The sequence below is a fragment of the Chiloscyllium punctatum genome, chromosome 7, assembly GCF_047496795.1.
Source record: "Chiloscyllium punctatum isolate Juve2018m chromosome 7, sChiPun1.3, whole genome shotgun sequence".
NCBI classification, from domain to species: Eukaryota; Metazoa; Chordata; class Chondrichthyes; order Orectolobiformes; family Hemiscylliidae; genus Chiloscyllium; species Chiloscyllium punctatum.
This window is the reverse complement of record NC_092745.1, coordinates 67323668-67337973: the sequence shown is the minus strand read 5'-3', so window position 1 is coordinate 67337973 and position 14306 is coordinate 67323668. Positions and strand designations below refer to the sequence as shown.

Below are 14306 nucleotides of genomic sequence, written 5' to 3'. Positions count from 1 at the left end.
AGTGTGGATACGAAGTTGGACAAGTGACAGGTAACTGAGAGTGACAGTGAGAAGCTTTCGGACTGGAGTACATATATAACAGAATTTCTGAGCATTTAGCAATAGTGAGTTTTTTTTTCAAAAACTGCCAATGAGCTGGGTGCGCAGGGCACAGTTACAAACAGGCGGTAACTTGGGAGACATAGGGCTGAATTTTCTTATTTTCCAATTGTGCGACTTCAGGGACTTCCATGAACATGTCTCGTTGTATGCGCACCTTGGATTTTCTTCTGCTGCCCACCTCATTAATTATCCATCTGAACTCCGCAGTGCCCATCCCATTCTATCACACGGCAACAGAGATAGGCATGCTCACCATTTCTGACTAATTCTGCCACCCACCCTATGGGCACTGTGTTTAAACCCAGCTGCATGCCAATTCAAATGCTACAAGTCACGAACTGGCTTTTACACAGCGGTGCTTGGCCATTACGGCAGAGGATAAGTCTCAGCAAGAGAAGCTAGCAATCTGCTTCATCATCAAGGATGTGGAGGTGCTGGTGGACAAGTCGGTGAGGAGGAGGCCCAGACCATCCCCCTTCCTGGAAATCACCACCAAATCCAGACTAAATCCCGTTTCTTCGACCGAATGAAAGCCCAGCAGTGTTGAAGGAAGCCAACAACCTTCCACACTCCTTGAGGGTTAGTGCCAACATTTTCTCTCTGCTTCCTCTTACATTAACTCTGCATCTACACCATAATATCACCAAAAATAATGGTGTATCACTTTGACCATTGCATGCAACATGTCCTTTCAATGGCTTTTACCCCTCGCACCTTCCTAAATTACTACCACATCCTGCCCTCTGTGCTTTCTACTCATTCCCTGAGGACACCTCACCATCTTTCCTGTTTGGGTGTCACCATAAACTGCTCTTCCAGCCACTTTCATCTCAATCAATCCTTCTTCATTACAGAAACAAATGTCTCATAACCGGGTCAAGAAGGCCAAGATGAGCAGCAGAAATTTGGCTCTTGACCCCCTCATGGGCACAGGATCCTCAAGATGGCTGGAGAGGATCAAGACTAATCACATCAGGTGCCCAGACAACACAGAAAGCTTCATTGTGCTGCTCTCCCACTACCATTATTGTTAATGAGATCTTAACATGTTCCAGCTTCAACCACCATGAAACAACTAGTGGCCTCTCCTCTTATACAGATACCATGGCACCCCCACAACCTCTGCCAGTCCTCCGGCTCTTCCTCCACCTCTCAGGAGGAAGTGACAGATCCCTTGGAAAATGCATTGACAAGGCTGTCTCCTCCACCCTCCAGCAGCTCAGATACTGACACCTTGTTGGCACAGTGCCCAGATCGGGAGCTCAACCTGGTCAGCCACAGGTCGCTGGCACTCAGAGGACTACTGGAGACCTGCTCACGCACCAGGGCTGAAGATAATCCCTGGGTGTCAGTCCATTAATAACTTGTTTAAAAAAGCACTGCCACACAACCAGCAGGCTGGTCTATCAGAGACAGGCAGCAAAACAGGTCAAATGTTGGAGGAGTCCACTGGCGTTATTAGTGTTGTGCTGGTTCCAAGATGCGGATGTCTGGCTGTCTCTGTGGACAGGTCGGCAGCTTCCACTGATAATGGGGTTCAGCAGAACCCTCATTGGAAATGCACACTGAGCTGCTCTCCATCACATTTAGCTCTGCATCAGGAGCCAAGTGAGAGGAGGAGGAGAGACATCAACCTCAGTCCAGGTGTTCCTGCCTCTCGAAGGAAGCAGATGGTGCCAGTAGGCACCCAGACAGAGCAGAAAATACTTACTGAAACTCTCCAGAAGGTTTCTATCAGGGTGATCTGAGGTACCAGGCCCCTCCACCTCCTCCTGGCATACAATCCCCAACCCTACAGAAGTTGCAGCTGAGTAGAATGACCCTAAATCTGGGCAGGATACTCTAAGGTACGGCTAGTCCCTCTAGCTATAAAGTTTCTGGTGTCAGCAGCCCAAATCTTCCACTGCAGAGCAAGTCCCCTCCACCCTTGCCTTGGACCACAGTTCTGCACCTGGATATAGGAGGAGGTCACATAGGTAGGACGGACAGATCATTGCAAAGACCTATATATGCAATTTCAATCGGCACATCAGATTGACTGCCATTTTAGTGGTACACACTATTAGGTGGCTACCATGTTAGAGTTAAGGAAGCTCTTCACACAACCCAAGAAGGAAGGAAGTCATAATGGCAAGGCACTCCTTGTCTCTGAGAAGCATCTTGGGAAGTAGCAGATGGGTTGGATCTTTCAACCCTTGTGTTCATAAATGCAATGGCAACATCACTGAACTTGCAATACAAAATCCCAGATTGTGTTCTGGGGATATTGGTTTGAATTCTATCCACAGCAGGTGATAACATTTAAACCTGCAATAAGAAGCTAGCCCAACAGTGACTATGCACCCACAAGTGATTGCTATAAAATCCACTAGTGCCCTCCAGAGAATGAAATCTGCCATTATTACCTAGACTGGCCGACATGTGACCCCAGACCCATTGTAATGTGGTTAACTCTGGGCACTCAGGGATAGGTAATAAATTTTAGCCTCGTCAGAGGAGTTATAAACAATTTTTAAGAAAAATCATGATGGGTCTGGACAGAATAGATGGGAAGAAACATTTCTCATCGGTGGAAGGGTCAAGAACCAAAAGTGCAAATATTTAAGGTGGACATGAGGAAAAGTCTTTTGGTACAGTCAGTAGTTAGAATCTGGAATGTACTGCCTGAGCATGGAGTGGAGGCAGATTCAACTGTAGATTTCAAAAAGGAATTTGATATTAAAAGGAAAAGAAAATGCAGGGGCAGGGTTGACTGGGCAGGGTGAGAAGGACGAGTAAAATAACACTTAGCTTAATAACCCAAATAATGCCCTTCTGTGCTGTAAATATTCGATGATTCCAGAAGAGTTGAACTTTCAAACTATTGTGTGCTGGATGATTTGTCTGGAGTGTGAACTGGACCAGACAATAAGTCAGAATTTGTCGCCTGACACCAGAACATAAATTCTCCAAACTGCTTTTAACCTTTCATTCAGAGTTGCTTGGCTGGAAACTGTTGGTATGTTGTATAATATCCTAAAACAAAATAAATGACTTACTAAATAAATAACTTACACAACATCATTCAGTTCCAGTCTCATATCTGGTGATGGATTGATGAGAATATATGACAGCGTGTTCTGGTGATCATTCATTTCATCTGAAACAAAGTAAGGACATTGTGAGTGACCTGTGCTGGTCAAGGAAAGCAATTCTCCTGCAACCTTACCTGCACACTATACCTGTTCCCCTCTGCCAACAACACAGGCAAAAGGAGAAGAGATATGATATGTGCAAGTATCATGACCTCCAAATTCCCCTCTAACTCAAACAAGCATCCTGAACGTGGCACATATTAGTGTCTTTCAATGTCACTGGGCCATTATAAAGGAATTCTTTACCTTTCCAAGCCATCACCACAAGGTTCAAAAGAATTAAACAGAAACATCAATGTATCATAAATGTGGCCTTATGAACACTGTGCCTATTGCAGTAACAAAAAAGACAATAGCAAGTTGCTCCCAAGGTATTTTCTTTTAAGAGTAAACATACATCACTACAGGAAACTGTAAAAACAATGTTCTATTATTCTGTAGCAGTTACATATTAAGACAAATGGGGACAACAGATTAAAAATACTTCATTTTTTTAACTGATGTGTAACAGCTGAAGTATTTTTATATATACGAGGAACTTGTTATACACTTAAAGTTAAAATAAATCCAGAGGAAATCAGATTCTATATTATATATCAAGACACTGAGGTGTTCATTACTGAACTACATTGCAAAAACATTGACATTTTTAGTACAGCAGCTTTTAAAGTTCGAACACATGTTTAGAATTAAGGTTTTTGTTCTATTACTCTGATAAAAAGGCTATGTAGAGTGGAACATGTTGTCATAACCACTGCAATTCATTACGAAAGTTATCATCTTCTGGGTTACCTTTGATATCCAATCTATTGACAGCAAAATTTGTTGCAACCTTTCCTTCGACCTTTCCTATTGCTTTGTGTTATTTAATACATTCGCAAGCGATTCCCTAAATCCCACTTAATACATTCCCAGCATCCTCCTCAGCAAAGGTCAAGCTATCATCTGCCTCTGAGCAAAGAAGCTTCTGAATGAAAGGCACCCTGCTGTAGGCCCTCTGCAAAAAATATGCATGAACTGTGTGAACAATGCTGCTCCTCTGCTGTCTCTGCAACATAAGCTTTGTTACCTCAGTAAAACCGGCACATTCCATCAGAAGAATTAATCTTGGTGTTCAGATGAAAGTAAGTGATACAAGTTGTTCCACTTCAAAGTACATCAGATAAAAGCAAGTTAAATTCATACAAAGATTTTATATTTTAATGTCGACAAGATTTCACTTCTGCTATGAGAATGCTGAGCATTTATAAGCACATTGTTAACCTGCTGCAGTACTTTGCAAAACACCTTAACACTTGCAAAGGCCATGAAGGGTTTTAAATAGATTTATGTGCTTTCCTTTGCTTTGTTTTCTTAGTTGATACTGTTTTTGTGACTTTCAGTTAAACATGTGTCACAGGATATAATTAAGAAGATACAGTCAATGTGAAGGTTACATTAAAATCATTGGAAAGAGTTATAGAATTGTACAGCAAGGAAACAAAACCTTTGGTCTAATTCGTCCATGCCAACTAGTTATCCTAACCTAATCCAGTCCCATTTGCCAGCACTTGGCCCACATCCCTGTAAACCCTTCCTATATATATCCATCCAGATGTCTTTCAAATGTTGTAATTGTACCAGCCTCCACCACTTCCTCTGGCAGCTCATTACATACACGCACCATCCTCTGCTTGAGAAACTTGCCACTTAGGTCACTTTTACATCTTTCCCATCTCACCCTAAACCTATGCCCTCTAGTCCTGGACTCCCCCACCCCAGGAAAAAGACCTTATCTCTTTATCCTATCCATGCCCCTCATGATTTTATAAACCTCTATAAGGTCACCTCTCAGCCTCCGCTGTTCCAGGGAAACAGTCCCAGCCTATTCAGCCTCTCCCTATTGCTCAAACCCTCCAACCCTGGTAACATGCAAAACGTGAGTAGAAATCAGTGAAATCACCTTCAAATGTAGGGCAGCAATCTAATCTAAACAAAAAAAGGGGTCAAATTAGTTTTGGAGGATGACACAAAATTGGCAATACTGAATTCTCATTTTACACCTTCCTGAATTTCTTTTCTATTGACATCAGTGTCAAGTATCTGCCTTTTGGAGGCTGCAGCTTCACTCCTGAGTCTGAAACACAGTTCTTTTTCAGTGATACATTACTGGTTTTTACACTATTTTTTGCAGACATAAAGTGGCTAAGATTGTATATGGAGTGGTTTGGAGAGAGCATACCTTGATCTTTCTGATGGTCCAGGATGCAGGTTTAGTGGAACGTAAGAACTCGGAGCAAGAGTAGGCCATCTGGCCCTTCGAGCCTGCCCCGCCATTCAATAGGATCGTGGCTGATCTTTCTAAGGGCTCAGCTCCATTTACCTACCCTCTCACCATATCCCTTAACTCCTTTACTGTTTAAAAAGTTATCTATATTCGCTTTAAAAATACTCCACAATGTTAGCTTTGGTTTTGATTTGAAATTGTTTCACATTGTTGCCACATTTTAGTGTGAATCATGAGACATGTCAAAACCTTGAAATATAGGAGCATGGAAATTAGGAGCAGGATTAGGCCATTTGGGCCTCTCTGCCATTCTGTTCATGCTTTTGCCACATATTCTTTGACCCCTTTAGCAGGAAGAATTACAATCACCACAATCACGTTCTGTGGTGGAGAATCCTACAGGCGCTGTGGATGAAGAAATTTCTCCTCATCTCAGTCATAAATGAGCTACCCGATATCCTTAGACTGTGACCCCTAGTTCTGGACTCTCCAACCATTGGGAACATTCTTCCTGTGTTTACTTGACTCAGGCTGCACTCATTCCACAACCCTAGTGTCAGACACACTAACGTTATTTGTTGTACAAATACCTGATAGTTCTCTTGTGCGATGTAAAGTATATTCTTTTGTAAGCCTCCGCTGAGGTTCAGTAAGAGATGTTCCTGGTTTTGACTGCTCAGTAACATAAGTTCAATATCCTGACCACTCAATATCTGCATTTGAATTTTCCCATGTTCCAGCACTAGCCTTATTAAATCATAACTTTATATTGTTTGGTACAATTTTTTTGTATGCTTTCAATCTGTAATCTGGATTTTATTTGAACATTCTTCTTCAACAGCAATCATCATTTGTTACGCAGTTTAGGTATGCAGCAGGATAATGAGGTTATTGCAATTAATGTCATCACACCATCCTTTGGGAATTATTCAACTGCTTTCCCTCTTCTGAGCATCAGCCTTGAAGATCCACAACATAAAGTGTTTATAAATAAATTGCAATGTGAGCCTTTTGCTAATGAGCAAATAATCTTAAAACTCGATAGAAACAAAAATCCTGAAAATACAAGAAAGAGCAACACTATAATTTTAACAAAAATAATGTGGCAGAGGGTGTTACTCAGTTTTCAAATGCAGTTCATGCTAGTTGTCTTTCAGACTTTATAACCAGTTAATGGGGCGGGGAATGAATAAGCTCTCGTCTTTTTCAAACCTCTCCTGGTCGGTTCAAATGAATTTTTTTTAGCATGCAATTAACACATGTCGATCTAGCCTTAGTTTACTAGATTCAAATGATGGAGTCAGTTCCAAGGCTGCTTGAAAAGATATCCTTGAGTGAAATGAAGAAATTTTGTTATTTATTATCATGGAAATGTAATATGACTGTGATATTCAACTTATACGAACATGGTACTAAGTTTAAAAAGAAGAGTGGAGGGTGTCCAGTACAAACAAGAGATAAAAGTATATGCAGTTTAAAGTTCTCAGAAGCTGTGAGGTGCGAGATTGAAACCTGAGTGCATGACTGTTTGGATCCTCTTGTTTCCTCATCAGTAGCGCGAAATTTGTTGAGTTCTTGGTTCTTGGTGAACAGTGGGTTTTCCAAGTTGTTTTTTCACTGGGTGCTTCTTCCAAGAAACGTCAAAACATTAGATTAGATTACTTACAGTGTGGAAACAGGCCCTTCGGCCCAACAAGTCCACACCGCCCCGCCGAAGCGCAACCCACCCATACCCCCACATCTACCCCTTACCTAACACTATGGGCAATTTAGCATGGCCAATTCACCTGGCCTGCACATCTTTAGAGTGTGGGAGGAAACCGGAGCACCCGGAGGAAACCCACGCAGACACGGGGAGAACGTGCAAACTCCACACAGTCAGTCGCCTGAGGCGGGAATTGAACCCGGGTCTCAGGCGCTGTGAGGCAGCAGTGCTAACCACTGTGCCACCATGCCGCCCATGTGGAGAGATAGAGACAGCATGCCTTCCGGTCCTCTTGTCATGAAGGCATATTCTTCTCTCTCTTTGCTACTTGAAGTTATCCGCTGAAATAGAGACCTTTCGTGTATTCTGCAGTCCACCCTCACTATTTTTCAAAGCTGGATACCCTGCAGGCAACTCAGTGCTTTAACATGTTAACACGAATTAAAAAGGAGATACAAATGTCTTTATGGTAACTGAGTTGTCTGTTTTCATTGTCTTTGGACAAAGTGTATTCAATTTAGGATTCCTCGACTTGCCTCAATCTGTGGTCAGGTGATTACAGCAGCCATTTTAGATCAGTATTTGTTCTTTTTAAAGAAAATCACTTTAGCCCATGAAGGTGTCAGGTATTAAAGTCGGGTTCAAATTACATTAAATATCAGACTATGTTTACTACAGTTGTGAAATAGGCAGAAACATTCTGTAAATTATTCCACAAACAAAATAACTCACAAGTGACCTCTTGAGACAAGACTAACCTGATTTTTACTGCACAACTATCCTGGGAATTTAAAGGGAAAAAGAAGAAACACTTTGTTTATATTCCAAGCTTATTATAAAGACACAGCAAACAAAAATAATTGTTTCCCATGTGTGTTGAAAAATATACATTGTAAAATAAAGGTTGCTTTAAAGCTTACCAGAAGATATCTTTGTAAACATGGGAGAAATTTTTTTTAAACAAGCTGCCAAATTTGATATTTTCTTTTAAATTGCAGTATTTCTTTCCTTTTTTAAAAAATGTCAACTTTGAATCATTCTTGAATGTAAAGATTGTCAATTATAGAACAAGAAATATCCCACATGATTCAGGATGGTAGTCTGTTAAGTATGCAGTCAGACCGACAGCAGTGAAGTCACTATCAAAACAATTACATTAGTCTTTTCAGAATGATGGTGAGTCAGGAGTATTTGTCAGCCCTAACGAGGGATCACTTTCAATTATTTTGCAATGAAGTACTGTTCAGATGCTTATTACTGTTTTATAAATTTGTTCCATGTGGCCTCTAAAGAGTAAATACAAAATGTGCCCTTCGTAAAAGTTATCAATGCTTTAAGTGATGCCTGCAGCTGAAATCATTAATTAGGCACAACAGTTTCTGTCTGTTGCTCAATGACCCTAAAAAGTATCTTACAAAACATGCCATGACAACAAGGTTTTCATGAAATGATTCAGTTGAATTTAAGGCAGTAGCAAATACTATGCAGGGGTATTTGCTTGTTAATTCTTACAAATAACAATTGGCATTGTGCATACCCTTAAATTTCAGCAATTGCAGTAACTTCTATGATTATAAGAAGTGTTATTTACAGATCACATATGCATTGTTTAAAACAGGAAGTCAGCTATGGGTTTCTTTGACAGAACAGTACTGAATGAACTAAAGCCTTTTTCTGTTTGCTTAAGTTCATGTTCTCAAATCCCATGAAGCTTTTAATCACTTCGCACATAGTACCAATGGCCCTGCTTAAACTGGTACATTTCAAAGGTACGAAATTGCAGACCTTTGAATTGGCGTGAGTGTTTGAATTTGATTGGTATGAAACAAATTTGGTGAGCCATTGTGGCAACGGGCAAACACACTATCCTTTTAAGCAACTATTTCTCTTTTAAAACATTGTAATGGTAAGTTGAAGTAATGATGACTAAGAACATCCTTGGTCAGACTCAGACAAACCATACACAAGTTAAAGTGAAGCCTTATTTATATCAACTCTCTGCTGATTAACTGGAAAATGCTGTAGAAAGTGAAACTACTCTGAAGAATTCAATAACACAGCTATGACCAATTAATTTATTCATAGCCTGCTGTCCAATCTTCAGTTGAGCCAGCTTGCAGCATTAGTATTGCAATTTGGGTTATTTCCTTCTGTCTTTACTTGGGCTTAAAAAAAACGAAGTTGTCAATTTAAACTAGATTCAGACATGCAAAAGAAAACCTTGACAACAGCAGCTTGACCAAATATTACTCGCCCACGTCTCACATAACCAAGTTAATGAAGCATGACTGAATTGGACTTGGAGATTGCTACCTGACTGGCAGATTAGAGCCATATGTGCTGGAAACACTCAGCATCTGCAGAGAAAGAAAGTGGAGTTGATATTTCAGGCCCATGAATCTTTGCTGCGAGTCAAAGCAAGTGACCATCGTATCTCCATGTATGTTGACCAACAGATATCCAGCATCAAAAATAAGGGTAAACACTGTAATTCACAGGTCTACTTATTGTTATCCTTTCAAGGATATTTGAGTTGCTGTCAGTAAAAGATAAGTGGAATCTAAAGAGAAAGAACTTTAAGTGGTGTCAAGTGGTAACTCAGCAGGCCAGTCAACATTCAAACACAAAGATTTTTAACTTCTATCTCAATATGTGGGATCCTTCATTAGAACTCAGGGCTCAAACGTTATGAAGCAGATAAAGTTAGAAAAATATTAAGAGGTAGGGTGAAGGCCTTTAACAATATGGAAAGACTTGAGCTGAGAATCTTCCCTTAAGAGTAGAAAGGGTGAAGAGGAAATTTGATAGCGATATTCAAATCTATGAGGGACTTTGATGAAAGTTAGGTTGTTGTGGGTCAGTGACCAGAGGTTACTGACTTTGAGTTAGAGTCATAAAGTCATAGAGATGTACAGCACGAAACAGACCCTTCGGTCCGACTTGTCCACGCCAACCAGATATCCCAACCTAATCTAGTCCCATCTGCAAGCACCTGGCCCATATTCCTCCAAACCCTTTCTATTCATATATCCATTCAGATGCCTTTTAAATGTTGCAATTCTACTTGCTTCTATCACTTCCTCTGGCAGCCCATTCCATATACACACTATCCTCCATGTCAAAATGTTGTCCTTTAGGTCCCTTTTATATCTTTCCCCTCTCATCCTAAACCTATGCCCTCTAGTTCTGGACTCCCCAACTCCAGGGAAAAGACCTTGTCTATTTACCCTATCCACAGGCCTCATGATTTTATAATCTTCTATAAGGTCACCCCTCAGCCTCTGCACTCCAGAGAAAACAGCCCTAGCTTAGTCAACCTCTCCATATAGCTCAAATCCTTCAACCCTGGCAACATTCTTGTAAATCTTTTCTGAACCCTTTCAAGTTATTATTATTAGCAAAATTATTAGCAATTATTAGCAAAAAAAGCAGACAAGAGATAGAGAGATATTTTCATGTAGTAATTTTAATGACTGAAATGCATTATATGAGAACATGGTGAAAAGATTCAGTCATAACTTTCACAAGGGGTATGAAAATGCACTTGAAAAAAGAAAAATATACCAAGTTTGGGGAATGTACAGGGGAGTGGCACTGAATAGCTCTTACAAAGGGTTGACACTTGCACAATGGGTTGAATAGTCTTCTCAGCTTTGGATTCTATGCTTCTATGAAAATACAATGGAAGTAAGAAAGAATTAGAAGATATCCCAAATATAGAAAGGGGGAAGACTTCATAGAAAAGTATTAGATGGTTTAAAATTGAATTGAATTGAATTTATTGTCACGTGTACTGGGGCAAAGTGAAAAACTTTGCCTTGCAAGCAATGCAGGCAGATCATAGAGTTAAGTAGCATAGATAAGTAAATAATAGGTAAACAGTGGCAAAAACAAAACAGACGTATAGGCAAATGTTCAGTTTGTGAGTCCATTCAGTATTCTAACAACAATAGGGTAGAAAGTGTTACAAAACCGGTTGGTGTGTGTATTCAGGTTTCTATACCTTCTCCCCAGTGGTAGAGGTTATAGAAAAACATTGCCAGCGTGGGATGGATCTTTGACAATGCTGGCGGCCTTTCCTTGACAGTGGGCCTGGTAGATGGATTCTATATGTAGGAAGTTGGCCTTTGTGATTGTCTGGGCTGAGTTCACCACTCTCTGTAACCGTCTCCGATGTTGAATGGTACATTTACCATACCAGGTAGTGATTCATCCAGACAGAATGCTCTCGATGGCACACCTATAAAGATTGGCAACGGTATTCGCTGTCATGCCAAATTTCCTCAGCTGCCTGAGGAAGAAGAGACATTGTTGGGCCTTTGTAACCAGTGCTTCCACATGAAGAGTCCAAGAAAGCTTGAAGTGGATGACCCCTCCCAGGAGCTTGACACTCTCCACTTGTTCCCCCTCTGTGCTGTTAGTCTGTAGGGGGGGCATGAGTAACATCCCACCAAAAGCCAATAATGAGTTCCTTGGTTTTGCCAAATATTATCAATGTGGTGATACAGAGACATAAAAAGGTCAAATTATTTTGCATAAAGTGTGGGAGCGTTAGGAGGCTTGGGAGAAACAAACAAATAGATGTGAAAGTAAAGTGAAACAAAAATAGAAAATTACAGTAAGCTGCAAATGCAGATTTAAAATTTAAACGGAAAAAAAAGCAAAACACAACAGAACCGGCAATCCCAAGACCAGAAGGAAAGATCTATATCACAGATTACACCTCCTGAATTATATTCTGGTGAAAACTCTGTGCCAAACAGTAACCTACAACCTTACCACCCCCAACAGATGAGAACATAGCCAACCCAGATCTCATGCACCCTGTTCAGTGAAGAAAATGGAGGCTATAATTAAAAGGCTTGAAGGTAACAACACCAAAATGAATCCAGTGATGACTCATCTCACTATTGTTTATGAGACTTTAAATTGCCCAACTTTGCTTACAAGCAAAGTTTATTGTTTACACTTTGGGATCATTCTCGACTTGTGACAAAACTCAGTAGAAGTTACAAGTAAAAATATCTTACTTTACTGCAGGACATTTTCTAGACTCTGGTCTGAAGATTTAGTTCAGTTATTTTAGACAACAATTTGTTTTTCTCCTTCCAGAAGCTTACTGAACCTGATGTGCACTTTGTTTGTTTCTAGCTTCAGCGCCAATTGAATTCATCCATTCTATTTTTATTTATTTCTGAAATTCAATTTTATTCATTATTTGTTCTTCGATCACATTGTAAGAGGAGTCTTAAACAAAATGTAAGCTTCAGCTGCAATTAGGCTTGAATGTAAGATATACTTGGGTGATTTTAAAACCATGGACTCTGTTCTCAGCTTATAAATGCTGAATGAGCTGTAGCTCAGTGTGAGCACTTTCACCTCCATGTGAGAAGATTTCGGATGTGGTTTGGACTCAAGTGCAGCACTCAGGTAGTGTAGTTGGAGGTGCTCTCCTAGAATCCCTAGAGTGTGGAAGCAGGCCATTCAGCCCATCGAGTCCACAGCGACCCTTCAAAGAGCATCCCATCCAGACACACCCCTATTGTATCCCTGCATTTCCCATAGCTAACACACCTAACCTACATATCTCTGGACACTATAGGCAATTTAGCTTGGCCAATCCACCTAATCTGCAGATCTTTGGACTGTGGGAGGAAACTGGAGCACCTGGCAGAAACCCATGCAGACACAGGAAGTATGTGCAAATTCTACACAGTTAGTCAGCCGAAGGTGGAATTGAACCCAGGTCCCTGATGCTGTAAGGCAGCAGTGTGCTGCCTCTGCTTCAAATGAAGTATTAAAACCAAGACCTTTTTAAAAACTCCTCCCACTGCCACAAATTTTTAGTCAAGTATCCCACATTTCAGGACAACACAGATGTCAGCACACCTGAAGTGCAATGGGATAGCCTTGCATTGGGAGAACCACCTTCATGATCATGCTGTCTTCCATCTGCCCTCTCAGTGGGTATAAAAGATCCAACAGCTTTATTCGAAGAACAGCAGAAGAGTTCTTCTTGGTTTTGTTGTATAAGGTAATTGTTCTGAAAAGGTTAATGACAGTGACTATTTTAGTGCAACCTGGTCTGAATGTGTTGCACACTAGAGAATTAAAGACTCCAGCTGTGGTTCTCAATGGGCTGGCTCCTGGTCATCTTAATTATAATGTATGTAGGAGCACATAGACACAAATTAATTAGACAACCAGATAGATAAATTAAAGGGAATATGGATGCAGAGCAGACTGGGAGCTTGGTGTAGGGGGAACTCATGGTCAAGGCATTTAAAGGACTAAAACAAAACATACTAAATGCAGGTTTAATTCAGAACTATGCAGATCTGGAATGGACATAAGCTGTTTAGCTACAGGATGAATCATGACCTTAATAATGTATGTAAGGTAGAACCTTGTTTAATATAACAGAGATAATTACTGTGAATGGGAACCTTTTGCCATCTGTAGATACATGGTCACTGAACAAGGATATGGTAGGAGCATAACTGGCCTTACAATGAAAACATTGATTCCAACTAAGTGGCACAGTGGCTCAGTGGTTAGCACTGCAGCCTTACAGCACTAGGATCTCAGGTTCGATTCTAGCCTCGGGTGACTGTGCGGAGTTTGCACGTTTCCTCTGGGTGCTCCAGTTTCCTCCCACAGTCAGGTGAATTGGCCATGCTAAATTGCCCATAGTGTTAGGCGCATTAGTCAGAGGGAAATGGGTCTGGGTGGGTTACTCTTCGGAGGGTCGGTGTGGACTGGTTGGGCCGAAGGGCCTGTTTCCACACTGTCGGGAATCTAATCATAAGCACTGGGGTGTAGTCTCCGAGTAAGACATCAATGCTGTAACTGACTCGTATTATTTACGGTCATGTGATTGTTTCCTTCATATAATTAAATACTTTACATTGTTAATTGAATTGTGAGCTGAATGTGTACTAGTAGAATAAAGTTTTTGCCTTGCTGGACCTCTAACCAATGTCAAGTTGATTTCACTGTCAAGTATCATTGGAAAACCCCATCATGCGTGATTACTCAGGTAATTTGTATCGCTGGTAATCATGCAATAACCTCCAGTTTGCAGTTAAGACCTCTTCAG

At 40.8% G+C, this 14306-nt stretch overlaps 1 protein-coding gene and 1 long non-coding RNA gene across 3 annotated transcripts in view; one reads left to right on the top strand and one right to left on the bottom strand.

Moving 5' to 3' along the window:
- Positions 1 to 14306, bottom strand: part of LOC140479765 (potassium channel subfamily T member 2) — a 723557-nt gene that overhangs the window by 14309 nt on the left and 694942 nt on the right. For both annotated transcript variants that reach the window (XM_072573900.1, XM_072573901.1), the window contains one exon: positions 3157 to 3241. In XM_072573900.1, the coding sequence (XP_072430001.1) occupies positions 3157 to 3241 (85 nt within the window). The remainder of the gene's footprint in view (positions 1 to 3156; positions 3242 to 14306) is intronic.
- The window catches only part of LOC140479766 (uncharacterized), a 57231-nt gene continuing 47120 nt past the window's right edge, over positions 4196 to 14306 (top strand). The window contains exon 1 of the long non-coding RNA XR_011961117.1: positions 4196 to 4360. This is a non-coding gene — a long non-coding RNA (uncharacterized lncRNA). The remainder of the gene's footprint in view (positions 4361 to 14306) is intronic.